The following is a 20,731-nucleotide window of genomic DNA, read 5'->3' on the forward strand; positions in this document are numbered from 1 at the left end:
AGACGCCAATCAGTTTTTACAGAGGAGCAGGGTGGGAGCTCAGGAGACCGCTCTCCAGGGTCCCAGACTCTCTGGAACAGTGTTGTCCTAAGACAGAACTCTGCTTTAGAAAGGCCTGGGGGTGTCAATTGTAAGTGCAGATTTCTGGGGTTCATTTGATATGTGTGAAGGGGTGACTCAGGAATTCTATTGTAACTCTGCTTCCAACAGCTGCTTGCCAGTTTGAGAACTGATCTAGAAGGTGGGAAAGACCATGGCTTGTTTTTGCTCTCCAGTTGTAGGTCAGGACACCTGCTGGGCTGGAGCTTGCATTATTAGTGTCACTCCAAATGACCCTGCAGATGGCCTCTTTCATGTTTACCTCCAAATCCGAGTTAAAAATGTAGAATCCTGGACCTCCAAGTGACCACACTTTTCGTTTAAGCCCTTTGTTTTAAAGATGGGAAAACAGACCCAAAGTCATAGCGGGTCAGGACTGGAATCGAAGACTGGCGTCCTTAAGAGCCTCTCCTTTCAGGGCCCTTGGGGGCTGGGGGCCAAAGGAGTGGAGGGAGCAGGCCCCAGGGAGGCCGCCCTGGGCTCCAGCAGGCTCCGTGGATGGCGTGGCAAGTGAGCGTGCCCGAGCTGGAGGACCGCCTGCAGTGCCCCATCTGCCTGGAGGTCTTCAAGGAGCCCCTGATGCTGCAGTGCGGCCACTCCTACTGCAAAGGCTGCCTGCTGTCCCTGTCCCGTCACCCGGACTCGGAGCTGCGCTGCCCCGTGTGCCGGCAGGAGGTGGACTGCAGCAGCTCCCCGCCTAACGTCTCCCTGGCGAAGGTGATCGAAGCCCTGCAGCTCCCCGGGGACCCTGAGCCCCAAGTCTGTGCGCACCACCGGAACCCTCTCAGCCTCTTCTGTGAGAAGGACCAGGAGCTCATCTGCGGCCTCTGCGGCCTGCTGGGCTCCCACCAGCACCACCGGGTCACGCCTGTCTCTACCGTCTACAGCCGCATGAAGGTGGGCAGCGAGGCTGCTGGGGGGTGGGGAGCCGGGCCGCCCCTGGGGACACAGAGCCGGGTCCTGAGCCCTTGGGGCCCTCGCCCGGCACAGAGGGGTCCAGGGCCAGCCTTGTTCTGGAGCAGAACTTGCGGAGCGTTTGCTCATCCACCGATCACCTTTTGAGCAGCGGCTCCAGTCTCCAGGTGCTGGGGACTAGGTGATCCACGGGATGGAGAGCCCCCTGCGCCACGTGCTAGCCCCCTCCCCTGCTTTAGTCTTCTCTGTAGCCCTCATTAGATTGTTGAGCGCTCAGGGGACTGCACTCTCAGGCAGGTGAAGACAGGGACTTTGTTTCATTCCCTGGGATATTTCTGTGCCTAGGACCATGCCGGCCAGGTAGTAAATGCCCAAAATGTATTTGTGGAATCAATGGATTCCTGCCCTGATGGACTGTTGCCTCAGAACTAGCAGATCATTATTTACGATGAATAATAATAATAATGATACCATCTTAGGTTAGTCTGTTGATCTAGGGTTTATGAAGAGTGGGGTTGTTGTCGTACTTGCAAATGAGGAAACAGGCTCCAAGAAGGTAAGGGTCTTAGTCAAGGTCATACAGTTTGTCAGTGGTAGAGCTAGGACTCACATCAAGGCCAGTTCTCATTCCCCTGGCACCAGATCAAGGAAGGACAGGAAGGGTTTTTGGAAGTAAATTGTAATAGGGTACCTGGCCCGGGTGTTTGGGTGGGTGGGGGGCTGGGGGCAGTAAGGATGAGGAATGAGGAAATTCAGGGGAGGGGGCAGGACGAGGGAGAAGCATCGAGATCCGTAGACAGAGGGGCCCCTGGAAGCTGTTCCAGGGCTTTCCTGGCTGAGTGCTCTGGGCAGCATTTCTTTGCTCCTTCAACCCTGGGAGAGAAGTAGGAAAGGTGCACAGGGCCAGCCAGGTTGTCCACCAGCTTCCCCTACCCACAGACATTTCCTGGGCATCTAGTATGTGCTAGGTGCTACACTGGTGCCCATGGTACAGCAGTGGGCGAGAAGTTCACCCTGCACCAGAGCTCACAGTCTGGGGGTCTGACAGAGTCCCGTGTGTCAGGTGCTGCTCTCAAGGTTAAGTACAGGCAATGGTGAGACCATCTGGAACATGGCTCCTGCGTGGTCTCAGGTGATCAGGGAAGACTTCTTGGAGGAAGTGGACTGGTAAGCCGAGACCTGAACCATAAGGAGGACTTGAAAGGAAAAGAAAGGGAGGAAAAGCATCCTAAGTATAAAAAGAGCACGTGCAAAAGACCAGGAGGCAAACAGCATGGCAGATTTGAGGAATTATACATTGTTCCAATAAGCACGAGGGAGAGTGAGGTGGGAGTGAGGTGAGGTAAGCGTGGGTCAGGTCATGAAAAGGCCTGTGTGACATGAGACGGGATTAGGGGTTTATTCAGAGAACCGGGGTTGGAAGGTTTTAAGCAGAGTCGTGATGTGGCTCGATCGCTCTGCCAGAGGATAGATTGGAGAGTGAGGCTGGGAATAAGAGATTGGGGAGTAATCTACATACAGGCGGTCACTGAAGCCACAGGTGTGGAGAAGACCAACCAGGAGAGTCTGCAGGAGTGATGGGGAAGATGATGCCCCCAGGAGCATCAGGACTTAAGATTTGGGTAGAGAGAGAACTCTGAAAAGGGGCCAGAAGGAATTCACTGAGGGAGCAGGAACGTTGGCTGAATGTAGCCTCTAGAAAATCAGAGGAACAGAGCATTTTGACAAGACGGAAATCACTTGTGTAAAATGTCTGCTGAGGATTGAAAAGAGTCTGTCTGGTTTAGCAGTAAGAATTGGTTATCTTGGCAAGAGTAGTTTTAGGGGAGTGTGAAAGGAGGAAGCCAAATTGCAGTGCAGTGAAATTGAGTCGAGTTTTATTAGCAGAGGGCTGCCTGGCAGAGGAGGAGACTCTTGGGAGCTCGTCATTTCTGGCTAGGAGCTGGGAGGGCTTGGGTCCTGGTTTTGGATGTGGGTTTTTGTGATCTCAAGACTCCTCCGTGTGCTGCAACTAAGTTACGTTCCATTATCAGATCTCTTTCATGCATTCCTGTTTTCTCCTATTGATTGGGATCTTAAGATACTTTATTTATTTGCATAATTCTGTTTCCACTCACTGTGGCCCAGTTGATGAGAAAGAACTAGTCCCATCTCTCTTTGCCTTGGGAGGGTTACCACTGGGATGCCCTTCTCAGGCTCCTATGAGATCGGATGCCTTGTTATGGAGAGCAAGGACTCTGTGTTCATTTATCTCCATGCTGGCTCTATTTTTTTCTCAGCTCCCTTCCGGAAGGGCTCTTGCAGCTGACTTCTGCTTGGGCACTGTCTAAGCCAAAGATTCTGCACACTCCATGGGCACAAACCAGCAGGGCCCCATTAGGTTGTGCAGCCAGATGGTGCTCTAGGTGGTTCTGGTTGGATCCCTAAGGTTAAGTCAGATATGGGGCCAGGGCAACCTAGGAGAAGTTTACTTCAGCCTGGGAGGCCCTAAATCTAGGCTGGGCTCAAGCCTGCTGGCGATGGATTCAGGCCTTTATAGGGAGTGGGGGGTCACCAGGTGACCCCTCCCTGGGCCATTGCATGCACCATTGGCTTCACTTGGGCCAGCCTTTTTGTGATGACTCTTGATGAAATGCCCACTAATTCTGGACCTGCTGGTGACCAGCAAGTTTACCAGATGGGTTCCCTACGGGCAGCATTCCATGCAGGGAGCGTTGACTTCAGATTGGCAGTTGCCCCGCTTGGATGTTGTGTGGTGACTTCTGGTGGCTGTAACAACGTGTAGCCTCTCTGTCCACGGCATAGAGAGTGATGACGTGGAGATCTCTTCTGTCCAGGCAGTCCGTGCTGTCAGTGTGGAATATTCTTGAATAGCCTTTCCTGTTTTGTGCTTGTGGCTGTCGGGCTGCCCCCGGGAGCTGGGGCGGGTGAAGGGGTCGGCGGCTTACGGGGCCTGTTGCCTCCAGGAGGAGCTAGCAGCCCTCATCTCCGACCTGAAGCAGGAGCAGAGGACGGTGGAGGAGCAAATTGCCAGACTGGTGAACAACAGGACCCGGATTGTCGTGAGCGCCCCGCCCCTCTGTGCCCTCCCCCGGGACCAGCCGCCCGCCTCCCCTTTCCTGCAGAGCCCAGCTCTAATCTGTCCTTTACAGGAATCCATGCCTTCCATATACAGCCAGAATTCAAAGCATTCCAGGGTGGGGTGGGGAAAGCGCAAAGGCTCTCGGAGGAATTCAGCACAGCTGTCAGGACTGTCGCCAAATTGGCTGGTGTCCTCCACGTCCTTGAGGCTGAGATAACCTAGAACCCAAGTCCCGGAGGTAAACAGCTTAACACGTGGGCATGACCGCCCGCCCTCTGCCACCTGTGTCTGCTTGACATTGACAGCCTGGGCAATGCCCTCCTAGTACCTTAGAGCGCAGGCACGGGAAGGCTTGAAGCCCTTGGTGGCGGTCTGCTTTTCCTAAACGAGGGGCACTTGGGTCTGGGAGTCTGGGGAGCCTGGGCCCTGCAGGCAGTCATGAGACGAGCAGGAGACCAGCATCCATTGAAAGTCAACTCAATTAATCTTCCTCATCCTGGAGAGGGAGCCCGCTTTACCCCGTCTGATGGAGGCAGAACTCAGGGTCACACGGGGAACCCTTGTTATCTCACTCCAAAGTCTGCTCTCCAGGGCCTTTCAGACTTTTTTTCAGTTGTGGAACCCCGTGATAAAGCAAAATCTTACGTTCACACTTGTTAGCAAAGATGGGCAAAAGCAGAGCCACTGTGTTGGAACTGGGAGCTGGGGGCCCAGCCTCTGCCCTGCCACTGTCGTCCTCCCCCTGGGGCCACATCCTGGATCCCCAGGCACAGTGTGAACACCTGGCAGGAGTCAGCCCTGGGACTTGGGTACCAGGACCAGCCCGGTCAGAAGGGCCAGGAAGGCCTGAGCTGCCAGGCTCTGGGGACGCCAAGATCAGCCATGGCTCCTGCCTTGACCGGCCCCTCCCTGTCCCAGAATGAGTCTGATGTCTTCAGCTGGGTGATCCGCAGTGAGTTCCAGGAGCTGCACCATCTGGTGGACGAGGAGAAGGCCCGCTGCCTGGAGGGGGTGGAGGGTCACACCCGTGGCCTCGTGGCCTCCCTGGACATGCAGCTGGAGCAGGCCCGGGGCGCTCGGGAGCGGCTAGTGCAGGCCGTGGGTGTGTTGGAGCAGTTCGGCAACGAGAGTCACCATGAGTTCATCCGGGTGAGTGGACAAGGGAGTGTCCCCTGTGCCAAGGCCACCGGGGCTCCAAGAGCCTCCCCCTTCCTGTCGGCTTCCGCCTAGCCTCGTCCATGCTCTAACCCTCCTCCCTCTTGTCTTCCAGAAGTACCATGCCATGGCCTCCAGGTAATAACCTCGGAGGGCACTCTCAGCGAGGGCCTGGTGGCTGCGGGCACGGGCGTCTCATCTCCACTAGATCCTCCCTTCAGTTTTACTGGTGCCAGGAGCAGCTGCCCACATCTGGCTCTGTACTGAGCTCAGGGAAAGTGACAGCCTTGCCTTTAGGGGTCTCCAAGCCTTGTGGGAGGCGGCGGTGAAGTATGGTTACATCCCTATGGGCACCTAGAACAGTAGAAGTTCACACAAGCTAAAGAATTAACACAGAGGAGGAGGTGACTGGGGGGAGATCGGCAAAGACAGCGCACAGGTGGGATGGCTGAGAAGGGCAGAGGGCAGGCGTTTGCCAGGCACGCTGACTCATGTGAAAGGGTAAAGTGTGTGCAGGTTTGGAGTATTGTGAGAATTTCAGTATCATGGGTGTAAAGGACGACGCAGAGCAGAACAGGAGATGAGGTGGGTGATGGTGGGTAAGGAAACATGCACCATGGCTTGTAGGAAGGGGTTGGATCCATGTTCCAAACCCAACAAACGAATCACCTGTGCAGTTCCTGAGCCTTCCTCAGCCACGTTTATGAGAGTCTCCTTGTTTTCTCCAATTTCCCTTAGTCTTAAGGACAATTTGGTTAGGAGCATTGGCTTAAATGAATGGACAGAGGATCTGATTGGCTGAGTTTGGTTTCCACTCCAGCTGGAGCTGGGGGCCAGGGTCACCCGATACAGAGAAGTGGTCCTCAAACAGTGCACCAGAACCACCTGGAGGGCTCAATTAAAACAGAGGTCACTGGGCCCCAGTAATGAGTTCTGATTCAGCAGGCCTGGGGTGGGACCCAAGAAAATTTGCATTTCTAACAAGCCCCCAGGTCCTGCTGCTGCTCCCAGACCTGCACTTTGAGAGCTACTGATGTAGAGTGTTTCCCCTTCCAGGAAGGAGGCAGGTCCTGGTTGGGGGGGGGGCGGGTACATGGTGGGCATCTTCAGTGCACGGTCTTCTGAGCTGTGGCTTGGCTGGTTGGACCTGCGTTTGGGTGAAGGGCTGGGGTGCACGGTAAACAGCTCCGCCATCACTGTGGACCTTTGCCCCCAGTGCAGAGCTCCAGCAGGCCCGGCCCCTGGAAGGCGCGTTCAGCCCCATCTCCTTCAAGCCAGGCCTGCACCAGGCTGACATCAAGCTGACTGCGTGGAAAAGGCTCTTCCGAAAGGTTCTGCCAGGTGAGACCCCACCCACCCATCCTCCTTCCAGATTACGAGGTGCAGAGAACTGGAGGGGGTGCTGGCACAGCTAACAGTGAGGGCACGGTGGTGGGCTTCCGCCAGCAGGGGGAGCTCAAGCCCAGTTCCATCTCTTACTAGTGACTGGGAGAGTGGTGTAATTTTTTTTTTTTAAGGATATTATCTATCTATTTATTTATTTATATATTTTTGGCTGTGTTGGGTCTTCGTTTCTGTGCGAGGGCTTTCTCTAGTTGCGGCGAGCGGGGGCCACTCTTCATTGCGGTGCGCAGGCCTCTCACTGTCGCGGCCTCTCTTGTTGCGGAGCACAGGCTCCAGACGCGCAGGCTCAGTAGTTGTGGCTCACGGGCCTAGTTGCTCCGCGGCATGTGGGATCTTCCCAGACCAGAGCTCGAACCCGTGTCCCCTGCATTAGCAGGCAGACTCTCAACCACTGCGCCACCAGGGAAGCCCAGTGGTGTAATTTTTGCACCTCAGTTTCCTCATCTGTAAGGAGCCCACCTTGCTGGGCTGCGTAGTTTCTAAGTAGACGTGTGTGTGTGTGTGTGTGTGTGTGTGTGTGTGTCTGTGTCTGTGTGTGTGTGTAGTTTAGTTCTTAATAAATGGCAGCGGCTGCTCTGCCAAAAAATAACTCGGACCTTTAATTAACTCCTTCATTACTAGCACATAAGGAAGATCAATCAATAGACTGATTTCATCCAACAAAGGCACAAACAGGGTTGATATAAGAACAAAAGGGGGAAAGGGGAGGACAAAAACTGCAGATAATCTCTGAACCATGAATGTTGTTTGCACGTTTTAGGTGTAAACTGATTAGTTGGCAGCGAGCAAAGAGGTCAGTTGGGATAGTTTGTCCTTGACTGGGCTGCTAGGGTATCCAAGAAAGCCACTGCCGTTGTTAGAGTCTCCAGAAAACCTGGGGAGTGAAGCTGAGGCGCCCACGTGACAGGCCGTCTCCCAGATCCTTCCATCGGCACCTCCGCCTTAGGCAGGCCGCCTGCACCGTTTCCCTTGCCAGAATGCCTGGGCTTGCAGCAGCCCATTCTCCACCCTTCAGGCATCATTCACTCATTCGGCAAATGTCCTCAGGGTTGCCTGCTCCAGGCCCCCAGCCCCTTCTAGGCCCTGCGGATACAGGGAAGAGGCCGACTCAGTTCTTCTCCCGAGGAGCTCAGGGCCTGCCATCGGCCTCCCTCGGGGCAGGGCCTGCTGCTGCCTTCAGCGAGGCTTGAATACACATCTCCTCTGATCTCTCCCAGCCCCGGAGTCCCTCAAGCTGGATCCTGCCACGGCCCACCCCCTCCTGGAGCTCTCCAAGGGCGACACGGTGGTGCAGTGTGGGCTCCTGGCCCAGCGGCGCGCCAGCCAGCCCGAGCGCTTCGACTACAGCACTTGCGTCCTGGCCAGCAGGGGCTTCTCCTGTGGCCGCCACTACTGGGAGGTGGTGGTGGGCAGCAAGAGCGACTGGCGCCTGGGGGTCATCAAGGGCACAGCCAGTCGCAAGGGCAAGCTGAGCAAGTCCCCAGGGCACGGCGTGTGGCTCATCGGCCTGAAGGAGGGCCGGGTGTATGAGGCCTTCGGCTGCCCGCGGGCGCCCCTGCCCGTGGCCGGCCACCCTCACCGCATCGGCGTCTACCTGCACTACGAGCAGGGGGAGCTCACCTTCTTCGACGCCGACCGCCCCGACGACCTGCGGCCGCTCTACACGTTCCAGGCCGACTTCCAGGGCAAGCTCTACCCCATCCTGGACACGTGCTGGCACGAAAGGGGCAGCAACTCCCTGCCCCTGGTGCTGCCCCCGCCCAGCGGGCCCAGCCACCTCACCCCCCCTCAGCCCACCAAGCTGTAGCGCTGCTCGTGGGGCTGCCTTCCCAGCTGGGCACGGGGGCTCGAGGGGTCCCACCAGCTCTGGTGAGCAGAGGTTATGTAGTCATTCGGGAAGGCCTTCCTGCCTGGGTGTCCCTAGAAACGTTTAATGATAGGGAGAGAAGGACCACAGTCCCATCCCCAACAGTCAGGGGTGTGTTTATTACCCTCTTTCCAGGCTATTAACCTGCTTATTAACCAGCGGAGCCGGGCCTTGGGGCCCGCGGGTCAAGCTGGGCTTCCCTTGGTCCCTCCTAACGGCGATCTCTGCTTACTCTTCCCCCTGAGGGTGGAAACGCTCCCACACGTGACTTCCCCCCATCATTGTGAACTTTAACTAACTTTAAGGATAACAAAATTGACGTTATTTCTTCCTTTTCAAATGATTTGCAATTATCAACCGCTGTACCTACCCACTGCTTTATGCTCAGGCCTTTAAAAGCAGCTCCAGCCTCTGGTGGGGCCACATCTTGCTTCCACCCCCTGCCCATCGGTCTCTGGTTAGTCACAGCAAACACTCCGTCATTGCTCTGTCCCCAGAGACTTCTCTCAACTTCCCTCTCTGTTAGAGAAGATGGAAATGACACTCCTGCAGAGCCGAAGCAAGTAGGGGCCAGATGGGTGTATGGCCCATCCCTGAAAGCTGCCGGGCACATGGGAGTGGGTCCAGAGCCCAGGTCTGTGCATGCTGAGCTTGCCCTGTGGTCACCCCAGACCGAGGCTGGGACAGCTGAATTCCTTCCCAAGAACGTGAAAATTGGAAGAGAGAGAGAGAGTGGCTGGGGCTGAGTCATCTGAGGTCTGGTGCTTTAGAGAGAAGCACCCCAGCCTTGTGCCCTGAGGTCTGTGGACCCGCCCAAGAGCCTTCCTTGGGGCACAGCCCTGCCCTGTCACCCTGGCATGAATCCACATCGGCCACACTGACAAAGTCTCAACCCACAGCCTATCTGAATGATCCTCCAGGAACAGGAGAGGAAGGAAGACTGTGAGGCGCTACCTCAAGGCCATCTTTACCGACCGCCTTATCCTCACGGGAGACTCAGGACATCACCTCCCTGGCTGTGAGGAGCTCTGAAGCTCTCTGCCCCACTTCCCTCCCAGTAGGGCTGCAGTCTATAAAAGAGCTTAGCTGCGTCTAGAACTGGCTCCTCGGCAACGGAATATCCCACAAGTCAAGTTGCAGCCATGAGCCCTTTGATTTCCACACCATCCTTTTTGGCGTGGGCAACAAGGCCCACGTGCAGCTTCCACCTTTGGCTAATCTTCCTCCTGCTGTCTATGTAAGTAATAAACTGAATCAAAAGCTGGTTGTTGTCTCTTGATCAGCTGAATCTGTCGGGCCTGGGCCTTGGCCTTGGTTGCTGCATGCTTGACACCTTCCAGACTTGGTTTTTGGTTTTGCAGCTCTTCCTTCAATTCCATGAATCTACCTCCACTCTCCACCCTTCTCCACCATGCTGTGTCCTGGGAGGCTGGCCCCGCTGGAATGCAAACCCCTCTGGCTTCCTGTTGGGTTCAGCTGAGGGGAGAGACTGGCAGGAGATCCCAGGGCAGGAGAGGGAGTTGGAGGTATTGATTTTCCTGGTTTTCTGCCTGCTGGGCTATGCGTTGGCAGCTTCCCTCTACTAAAGACTCCTGGCAGGCAGCCCTCTCCCTCTGCTACTCTTCCCTTGCTCCTGTCGGTGAACAGTGAGCACTGCAGCATCTTCCGTAGGTCCCCTGAACTCTGACTGTTCTTTTAGAAATAGTCCCTTCTTTAAACTCCCCTCCACTAATCCCTTATGTGCACCTTTCTGCCTCCAGCCAGACCCTGACAGACACAATGGCATACTTCTGCACCCATTTAATAAATCCCCTCTTTTGTTTGGCTAACTAGAGTTAGTGTTTGTGCTTGCACCCGAAAGATCTTAACTGATACACATCCAATATGCAGAAGGCAGAGGAAAGAGCAGTTAATTCTTCATGTGGAGTTGGCATTTAAGCTGAAAGAAGTGGAAGACAGGCAGAGGAGAAGAGCCTTCAGGGATCTAGGTCCAAAAGGGATGCTGCAGCTGGAGCTGGGCCTGGAGATGATGGTGGGGGCTGATCCGGGGTAGGGGGGCATCTATGCTACTTTAGTGTATGTTAACTTTGTGCTGTGATTAATGACAGCGTGGGAGTGGGCGAGTCTGCCCAGGGAGAGAAAATATCAGACTGACAGAAAGGAGGTCAGAGAATGGAACACCAGAACCTAGGGGAGCAGCTTAGACGGGGTTGCCAAGGAACCTTAGAAATGGGCAGAGAGATGCGAGGGTATGCTAGCAGGAGAGGTCATAGAAGCCAAAGCTTTCCAACAAAGAAGGTGTGTTCAACAGTGCCATGAAACCCCAGATTCAGCAGGAAAGGCCTAAGGAATATTTGGAGATTCTTGGTAGTTTGGGAGGGACCCATCTCAGTGTAGCTGGTGGAAAACGGACTGCAGGCAGTTAGATAATAGCATGTGATGAAGATGTAAAGGCAAGGATTGCTGATTCTCCATTTAAAAATTTTGATAGTGGTACTTCCCTGGTGGCACAGTGGTTAAGAATCCACCTGCCATTGCAGGGGACACGGGTTTGACCCCTCGTCCAGGAAGATCCCACATGCTGTGGAACAACTAAGCCTGTGCACCACAACTACTGAGCCTATGCTCTAGAGCCCGCGAGCCACAACTGCTGAGCCCACGTGCCACAACTGCAGAAGCCCATGCGCCTAGAGCCTGTGCTCCGCAACAAGAGAAGCTACCACAATGAGAAGCACATGCATCGCAACAAAGAGTAGCCCCCGCTCGCCACAACTAGAGAAAGCCCACACGCAGCAATGAAGACCCAACACAGCAAAAAATAAATCTAAAAAAAAGTTTGATAGTGAAGGGAAAAAGTAAACTGGGTCAAGAGTTTGGGAGAAGGTGGGATTAAGAGAAGGCATTTTTAGGACAGAGGCAGTGCCGTCCAGCAGAAGTATATGAGCCACATATGTAGGTTTATGTTTTCTAATGGTCACATTTTAAAAATTAAAAGACTCAGGGCTTCCCTGGTGGCGTAGTGGTTAAGAATCCACCTGCCAATGCAGGGGACGTGGGTTTGAGCCCTGGTCCAGGAAGATTCCACATGTTGCGGAGCAACTAAGCCCGTGTGCCACAACTACTGAGCCTGCCTGTGCTCTAGAGCCCATGAGCCATAACTACTGAGCCCATGTGCCACAACTACTGAAGCCTGCGCACCTAGAGCCCATGCTCTACAACAAGAGAAGCCACTGCAGTGAGAAGCCCACGCACTGCAACAAAGAGCAGCCCCTGCTTGCTACAACTAGAAGAAAAGCCCACACACAGCAATGAAGGCCCAACGCAGGCAAAAATAAACAAAATAAGTAAAACATAAAAAAAAAAATTAAAAGACCCAGGTCAGCTAGCACTCAGATCTTGATTTCTTAATACCATTCTACAATAAAAGGAATGAGAGCTCCTTGGAGAACTGGCTGATTCTGGGACTAGAACAGGAAACACACCAAATGAGCCTTTAGTATCTTGTAGTGCCAGAAGGCAAGGAAATGCTCAAAACCAGACAAACATGAAAAAAAAAAAAAGTACAGTAGTAGAGCCCTGTGAAAAGGATATAGGAGCCAACTGAAAACACTTCCAGTGGCCAAAACAAGAATAATTTGAGCAACAAAGTATTTTGGATTACAGTACACAGTATAAAATAAATACCCCTGAATCCATACTGATATAAATAAATGATTGTTTAATTAAATGGGGGAGAAGAGATAAATCTGTGCAGAAGAATTCCCAGGAATTTACATAGCGAATCCGCCCTCAAGGAGGGGGAGCATAATCCCCCTGCTCCTTAGATGTGGGCTACACATAGTGACTTCTTCCCAGAGAGGACAGAGGGTTACAGAGTAGCTTTACAGTGGAGAAACTGGACAAACACTCCCTCGGCCAGGTGATCAAGGTTAACATCAACACTGATGTCACTTTGGTACTATGTGCCCTTGATCTGATGTAATGAAAATGTCCCTTTACCTGTGGTCTTTCTCCCCAAAACTCATAACCCTAGTCTCATCATTAGAAAAACATCAGACAAGTTCCAAGTGAGGAACGTTCTACAAAATACTGACCAGGACTCCTTAAGGTAATCAAGGTAACCACAAACAAGGAAAGTCTGAGAAACTGTCACAGACAGGAGGAGCCTTGAGAGACATGACTAAATGTAAAGTGGTGTCCTGGATGAGATTCAGGGACAGAAAGGACATCAGGTAAAAACTAAGGAAATCTGAATAAACTGTGGACTTGTATCAATATTGATGTACCTGTTACCCACTCACCTGAAGCAGGGGGGATTGTTTTAGGATGGGTCAACTCTAGTACAGCTGGTTGTCCAGAACCACATCAATTTGTGCTCTGTTCATCCATTCACTCCTTCATTCATTCAACAGATATTTATTAAGTCCATACTGTGAGAAAGACACTGGTCTTGGAGCTAAAGGTAGATGAGTGTCAAGACAGACAAGGATTTGCCCTCATGGAGCCAGACGGAGAGATAGAGAATAAATCATAACCACATATGGAATAGGTGCTATGAAGAAAACAGATGATGTAATTTGATGGGGGAGGAGGCGAGTTCCACTAAAAGATCACTTATGAACCAACCTAGAGTTACAGGAGTGCATTAAACCTTTAAGTGACTCAATGATTTTATTGTAGACTAGAGTCAACCTTCTTGCAAAACGCTTGCTTATGTGCTATTAGTAATACAGAGAATATACAGGCTGGAATATTCTAGTTCATGGAGTCCTGTCTACTTGAATGCTTGAGATACAAGTGTACTGTTTTTTTGTTTTTTTGTTTTTTTTCTTCTCAATCAACCCATTATGTAACCAGTAACCACATGGGTGCTGTAGACCCAAATACCACACAATCCCTGTCCTCCCAGGGGTGGGGCTGGGGAAACATTCCTATAGATGAATCCTCACAAGGATTGCATAAAAGGCTAGCCATTGGGAAACAAGGAGCCATTTCTCACATCACGTGCCAAACCTAATTCTAAATGGATTTAAGTGTGAAATGATGAAGCCAATGATTTCTATATTGTAGCAGTGTGAAGCCGTTTTCAAGCATGACACCAAAGGCAGAAACCATAAAGGTAAGTATCTTAAAAATGAGAACTCTATGTTGCCCAAAACAACTATAAACCACATTAAAAAGCAACAATAGGGACTTCCCTGGCGGTCCAGTGGTTAGACTCTGTGCTTCCACTGCAGGGTGCGTGGGTTCCATCCCTGGTTGGGGGAACTAGGATCCCGCAGGCTGCGCGGCATGGCCAGAAAACAAAAAAAAGCAACAATAAATTGGACAAAATGGCAAAACCTAAGATAAGAGGTATATATTGTTAATACATAAAGAGCACCAAGGGAAAGATAGAAGAAGAATGAACAAAAGACATCTACATGTCACAACAGAAATACAAATGACCAATAATATATGAAAATATTCAACCTCAATCCCAGAAATTAAAACATCAATAAAATCTCATTGTTTGCCTGTGAAATCGGCAAAGATTGAAAGAAAAAAGAGAAGAGCTACTAAGAAGTGGTGAACCGGGCTCCCAGCGTCGGCCTCCACTCCCTGCCAGGCAACTGGCACACGCCCTGGGGATACCTGGATGGGCACTGTGGCTCCCGGATCCGGAACCTCCGTGCCCTTTGACCCCGGAAGTCCGGGCGGGATGGGCGGCGCGGAGCCGGGCGCGCTTTGCGACAGAGTCGTAAAGGCGCACGCGTGGGTGCGGAGTATGGCGCTGTACGCGGCGGCGGCGGCCGTACTGGCTGGCGTGGAGAGTCGCCAGGGCTCCCTCAAGGGGCTGGTGTACGGCAGCAGCTTCCAGGTAGCGGGGTACGGGGTTCGGAGTTCGGACCCGGGAGGGGAGCCTGGCGGGGAGGGGGGCTCCCCCCCGGCCCGGCCCCCGCCTCATCTGGGTTCTCTCGGCCGCGCACAGAACGTGAAACAGCTGTACGCGCTGGTGTGCGAGACGCAGCGCTACTCCGCCGTGCTGGACGCCGTGATCGCCAGCGCCGGCCTCCTCCGCGCCGAGAAGAAGCTGCGGCCGCACCTGGCCAAGGTGACGGGTGGGGTGGGGCGGGGTGGGGTGCGGTGGGTCGGGGCGGGCGGGGTGAGCCCCTCCTAACCCGGTCCCAGCTCCGCCACTGTGCGCGGTGTGACTCTGTCAAGTCGCTCCTCTGAAATGAGGAGGCGCAGCCCCTAGCTGGGTTATGAATTGAGGTGGGATGAACATGCTTTGCCTTCGAGCCTTGTGTGAAAGGTAAAGAACGGAAGTGCAAAGTAGTGGCGGTAGGGACTCTCTAGGTAAAACAAAACGGTGATGTTGACCAGGGAGGAGGGTTGGGATCCAGAGCTTTCCTGGTGAGAAGCCATGGGGAAAGGGTTCAGGACTGGGAAGCAAGGCACCAGGTTCAAATCGTGTATCTGCCATTAATTTCTTGTGTGACCTTGAATAAGGTATCTCACTTTTACCTGTTACCGTCTTGACAGGTGGTCTGTTTAGCTCTTCCAGTTCCAACACTGTGGCGTTCCAAGATATTCATGCTCAAGGTTTTCTGTCTTCCTTTCCCCATCCCCAGGTGCTAGTATATGAGTTATTGCTGGGAAGAGGCTTTAAAGGGCGCGGGGGCCGATGGAAGCCTCTGCTGGACCGGCACCAGGCAAGGCTGAAGGCCGAGTTGGCCCGGCTCAAGGTTCGCCGAGGTGTGAGCCAGAATGAGGACCTGTTGGAAGGGGGATCCAAACCTGGCCCAGGTGAGCTGGAAGGAGTTGTGGAGGTGGAGATAGCCATCGGGCCCTCAGGAGAGGGCCATCCATGTTCCTGCCCACTCACTGCTGATGGTTTCCTAGCCTCCCAGGTGCCTCGATTTGTGCGAGTGAACACTCTGAAGACCTGCTCGGAGGATGCAGTTGATTATTTTAAGAGACAAGGTTTCTCCTACCAGGGTCGGGCTTCCAGGTGAGTTTAGAACCGTGACTGGCTGCCCTCATCTAGGAAGGAGCCTGGGGAAAGGGGTCGGTGGGGAGAGAGTCAGGGTGGTTGTGACTGCGCCCAGGTTTTCTTCCTACTTTTCCAGCAGTTTCTCCATTTCCTTTCAAGGCCTGTCTTCCTTCACCCTTTAAACAGTGGTTCTCTTGGGAGCCCTGTTTTACTGATACATTTTTCTAAATGTATCCCTCAATTTCTTCTCTGGCTCTGACTCCTATTTCTCACCTGATCATTCTATCTCCCAGTCTAGATTTCTGTCCTATTTTTCTCCTCTCAGGTTCATGTTACTGCTTCACAGACACCACAGTCGCAGAACGTGTCAAACCAAATTCATCTTTCTTTTGAACTCTGCACTGTTTTTTTTTTTAATGTTAAGTTATTCATTCAAAATTTAAGATTTAAGAGAAATGCTGCCAAAACAGTGTGCTTTATTTTATGCATTATTGGATTATTTTGCAGCATCCTTTTTTAAAATTGACATATAACACGTTATTAGTTTCAGGTGTACAATGTGATGACTTGATATTTGCACGTATTGCGTAATGGTCACTAGAACAAGCCTAGTTAGCATCCGTCACCATACATAGTTGTGAATTTTTTTTCCTTTGGATGAGCACTTTCAACATTTATTCTCTTAGCAGCTTTTAAATATTATTAACCGTAGTCACCATGCTGCACATTACATTCCCGGGACGTATTTTATAACTGGAAATTTGTACCCTGTGACAACCTTCACCCATTTCGCTCACCTGTACCCCACCCCCTGTCTCTGGTGACCACAAGTCTGTTCTCTGTATTTATGAGCTTGGTTTTTTGTTTTTGTTTTAGATTCCACATAAAAGTGAAATCATATAACGTATGTCTCTCTGTGTGTGACTTAACTTCATTTAGCATAATGCCGTCAGGGTCCATCCATGTTGTCGCAAATGGCAAGATTTTATTCTTTTCATTGGCTAAATAATATTCTGTTGTGTATATGTATCAATTTCTTTATCCACTTCTTCCATTGATGGACACTTATGTTATTTCCATGACTTGGCTGTTGTAAATAATGCTGCAATGAACATGGGGATGCATGTATCTCTTTGAGTGTTTTTGTGTTCTTTGGATAAACACCCAGAAGTAGAATTGATGGATTGTATGGTAGTTCTATTTTTAATTTTTAAGGCACCTCCATACTGTTTTCCATAGTGGCTGCACGAATTTATGTTCTAACCAACAGTGCACAAGTGTTCCCTTTTCTCTACATCTTTGCCAACACTTGTTATTTCTTATCTTTTTGATAATAGCCATTCTAACAGGTGTGAAGTGATATTTTGGGTTTTTTTTTTTTTTGGTTGTTGTTGTTTTTATACAGCAGGTTCTTATTAGTTATCTGTTTTATACATACTAGTGTATATATGTCAATCCCAATCTCCCAATTCATCACACCACCACCCCCCTCCCCCACGCCACTTTCCCCCCTTGATGTCCATACGTTTGTTCTCTACATCTGTGTCTCAATTTCTGCCCTGCAAACTGGTTCATCTGTACCATTTTTCTAGGTTCCACATATATGTGTTAATATACGATATTTGTTTTTCTTTTTCTGACTTACTTTACTCTGTATGACAGTCTCTAGATCCATCCACATCTCTACAAATGACCCAATTTCGTTCCTTTTTATGGCTGAGTAATACTCCATTGTATACATGTACTACACCTTCTTTATCCATTCGTCTGTCGATGGGCATTTAGGTTGCTTCCATGACCTGGCTATTGTAAATAGTGCTGCAATGAACACTGGGGTGCATGTGTCTTTTTAAATTATGGTTTTCTCTGGGTATATGCCCAGTAGTGGGATTGCTGGATCATATGGTAATTCTATTTTTAGTTTTTTAAGGAACTGCCATACTGTTTTCCATAGTGGTTGTATCAATTTACATTCCCACCAACAGTGCAAGAGGGTTCACTTTTCTCCATACCCTCTCCAGCATTTGATGTTTGTAGATTTTCTGATGATGCCCATTCTAACTGGTGTGAGGTGATACCTCATTGTAGTTTTGATTTGCATTTCTCTAATAATTAGTGATGTTGAGCAGCTTTTCATGTGCTTCTTGGCCATCTGTATGTCTTCTTTGGAGAAATGTCTATTTAGGTCTTCTGCCCATTTTTGGATTGGGTTGTTTGTTTCTTTAATATTGAGCTGCATGAGCTGTTTATATATTTTGGAGATTAATCTTTTGTCCGTTGATTCGTTTGCAAATATTTTCTCCCATTCTGAGGGTTGTCTGTTCATCTTGTTTATGGTTTCCTTTGCTGTGCAAAAGCTTTGAAGTTTCATGAGGTCCCATTTGTTTATTTTCGTTTTTATTTCCATTACTCTAGGAGGTGGATCAAAAAAGATCCTGCTGTGATTTATGTCAAAGAGTGTTCTTCCTATGTTTTCCTCTAAGAGTTTTATAGTGTCTGGTCTTACATTTAGGTCTTGAATCCATTTTGAGTTTATTTTTGTGTATGGTGTTAGGGCGTGTTCTAATTTCATTCTTTTACATGTAGCTGTCCAGTTTTCCCATCACCACTTATTGAAGAGGCTGTCTTTTCTCCATTGTATATCCTTGCCTCCTTTGTCATAGATTAGTTGACCATAGGTGCGTGGGTTTATCTCTGGGCTTTCTATCTTGTTCCATTGATCTATGTTTCTGTTTTTGTGCCAGTACCATATTGTCTTGATTACTGTAGCTTTGTAGTATAGTCTGAAGTCAGGGAGTCTGATTCTTCCAGCTCCGTTTTTTTCCCTCAAGACTGCTTTGGCTGTTCGGGGTCTTTTGTGTCTCCATACAAATTTTAAGACTTTTTGTTCTAGTTCCGTAAAAAATCCCATTGGTAATTTGATAGGGATTGCATTGAATCTGTAGATTGCTTTGGGTAGTATAGTCATTTTCACAATGTTGATTCTTCCAATCCAAGAACATGGTATATCTCTCCATCTGTTGGTATCATCTTTAATTTCTTTCATCAGTGTCTTATAGTTTTCTGCATAAAGGTCTTTTGTCTCCCTAGGTAGGTTTATTCCTAGGTATTTTATTCTTTTTGTTGCAGTGGTAAATGGAAGTGTTTCCTTAATTTCTCTTTCAGACTTTTCACCATTAGTGTATAGGAATGCAGGAGATTTCTGTGCATTAATTTTGTATCCTGCAACTTTCCCAAATTCATTGATTAGCTCTAGTAGTTTTCTGGTGGCATTTTTAGGATTCTCTATGTATAGTATCATGTCATCTGCAAACAGTGACAGTGTTACTTCTTCTTTTCCAATTTGTATTCCTTTTATTTCTTTTTCTTCTCTGACTGCCGTGGCTAGGACTTCCAAAACTATGTTGAATAATAGTGGTGAGAGTGGACATCCTTGTCTTGTTCCTGATCTTAGAGGAAATGCTTTCACTTTTTCACCATTGAGAATGATGTTTGCTGTGGGTTTGTCGTATATGGCCTTTATTATGCTGAGGTAGGTTCCCTCTATGCCCACTTTCTGGAGAGTTTTTATCATAAATGGGTGTTGAATTTTGTCAAAAGCTTTTTCTGCATTTATTGAGATGATCTTATGGTTTTTATGCTTCAGTTTGTTAATATGGTGTATCACATTGATTGATTTGTGTATATTGAAGAATGCTTGCATCCCTGGGATAAATCCCACTTGATCATGGTGTATGATCCTTTTAATGTGTTGTTGGATTCTGTTTGCTAGTATTTTGTTGAGGATTTTTACATTTATATTCATCAGTGATATTGGTCTGTAATTTTCTTTTTTTGTAGTATCTTTGTCTGGTTTTGGTATCAGGGTGATGGTGGCCTCATAGAATGAGTTTGGGAGTGTTCCTTCCTCTGCAATTTTTTGGAAGAGTTTGAGAAGGATGGGTGTTAGCTCTTCTCTAACTGTTTGATAGAATTCACCTGTGAAGCCATCTGGTCCTGGACTTTTGTTTGTTGCAAGATTTTTAACCACAGTTTCAATTTCATTACTTGTGATTGGTCTGTTCATATTTTCTATTTCTTCCTGGTTCAGTCTTGGAAGGTTATATCTTTCTAAGAATTTGTCCATTTCTTCCAGGTTGTCCATTTTATTGGCGTAGAGTTGCTTGTAGTAGTCTCTTAGGATGCTTTGTATTTCTGCGGTGTCTGTTGTAACTTCTCCTTTTTCACTTCTAATTTTATTGATTTGAGTCCTCTCCCTCTTTTTCTTGATGAGTCTGGCTAATGGTTTATCAATTTTGTTTATCTTCTCAAAGAACCAGCTTTTAGTTTTATTGATCTTTGCTATTGTTTTCTTTGTTTCTATTTCATTTTTTTCTGATCTGATCTTTATGATTTCTTTCCTTCTGCTAACTTTGGGTTTTCTTTGTTCTTCTTTCTCTAGTTCCTTAGGTGTAAGGTTAGATTGTTTATGTGAGATTTTTTCTTGTTTCGTGAGGTAAGCTTGTATAGCTATAAACTTCCCTCTTAGAACTGGTTTTGCTGCATCCCATAGGTTTTGGATTGTTGTGTTTTCATTGTCATTTGTTTCTAGGTATTTTTTGATTTCCTCTTTGGTTTCTTCAGTGATCTCTTGGTTATTTAGTAATGTATTGTTTAGCTTCCATGTGTTTGTGTTTTTTATGTTTTTTTCCCTGTAATTCATTTCTCTCTTTTTTTTTAAAAACGATGTCATTTTATTTATTTATTTATTTAATTTATGGCTGTGTTGGGTCTTTGTTTCTGTGCGAGGGCTTTCCCTAGTTGTGGCAAGTGGGGGCCGCTCCTCATCGCGGTGCGCGGGCCTCTCACTGTCGCGACCTCTCTTGTGGAGCACAGGCTCCAGACGCGCAGGCTCAGTAATTGTGGCTCACGGGCACAGCTGCTCTGTGGCATGTGGGATCTTCCCTGACCAGGGCTCGAACCCGTGTCGCCTGCGTTGGCAGGCAGACTCTCAACCACTGTGCCACCAGGGAAGCCCTGTAATTCATTTCTAATCTCATAGCATTGTGGTCAGAAAAGATGCTTGATATGATTTCAGTTTTCTTAAATTTACTGTGGCTTGATCTGTGACCCAAGAGGTGATATATCCTGGAGAATGTTCCATGTGCACTTGAGAAGAAATTGTAATCTGCTGTTTTTGGATGGGATGTCCTATAAATATCAATTAAATCTATCTGGTCTGTTGTATCATTTA

At 49.4% G+C, this 20,731-nt stretch overlaps 2 protein-coding genes across 3 annotated transcripts in view; both read left to right on the plus strand.

The window, feature by feature from the left end:
• Positions 1-597: 597 nt before the first annotated feature.
• On the plus strand, positions 598-8,487 carry LOC132349167 (E3 ubiquitin-protein ligase TRIM50). Of its 2 annotated transcripts, none has more exons than XM_059897341.1 (6): positions 598-996; positions 3,981-4,076; positions 5,015-5,245; positions 5,367-5,389; positions 6,468-6,592; positions 7,873-8,487. In XM_059897341.1, exons 1-6 carry the CDS (start codon positions 598-600, stop codon positions 8,460-8,462), a joined length of 1,464 nt encoding a protein of 487 aa, XP_059753324.1. In that variant the 3' UTR covers positions 8,463-8,487. The 2 variants fall into 2 exon arrangements, with proteins under 2 accessions (XP_059753324.1, XP_059753325.1); XM_059897342.1 differs by having other exon boundaries at positions 5,370-5,389.
• Positions 8,488-14,271: 5,784 nt separating this feature from the next.
• The window catches only part of NSUN5 (NOP2/Sun RNA methyltransferase 5), a 32,494-nt gene continuing 26,034 nt past the window's right edge, over positions 14,272-20,731 (plus strand). The window contains exons 1-4 of the mRNA XM_059895837.1: positions 14,272-14,382; positions 14,494-14,616; positions 15,137-15,311; positions 15,408-15,516. Coding sequence (XP_059751820.1) covers positions 14,290-14,382; positions 14,494-14,616; positions 15,137-15,311; positions 15,408-15,516 — 500 coding nt within the window. The 5' untranslated portion in view covers positions 14,272-14,289. The remainder of the gene's footprint in view (positions 14,383-14,493; positions 14,617-15,136; positions 15,312-15,407; positions 15,517-20,731) is intronic.

The sequence above is a fragment of the Balaenoptera ricei genome, chromosome 15 (assembly GCF_028023285.1).
Source record: "Balaenoptera ricei isolate mBalRic1 chromosome 15, mBalRic1.hap2, whole genome shotgun sequence".
Lineage (NCBI taxonomy): Eukaryota > Metazoa > Chordata > Mammalia > Artiodactyla > Balaenopteridae > Balaenoptera > Balaenoptera ricei.

Bases quoted from the DNA above. Each gene is read 5' to 3' on its own strand.
- LOC132349167 (XM_059897341.1), top strand. From the start codon at position 598: ATGGCGTGGCAAGTGAGCGTGCCCGAGCTGGAGGACCGCCTGCAGTGC. The intron at 997-3,980 runs GTGGGCAGCGAG...TGTTGCCTCCAG, and splicing joins CCGTCTACAGCCGCATGAAG to GAGGAGCTAGCAGCCCTCAT. The intron at 5,390-6,467 runs GTAATAACCTCG...CTTTGCCCCCAG, and splicing joins TACCATGCCATGGCCTCCAG to TGCAGAGCTCCAGCAGGCCC.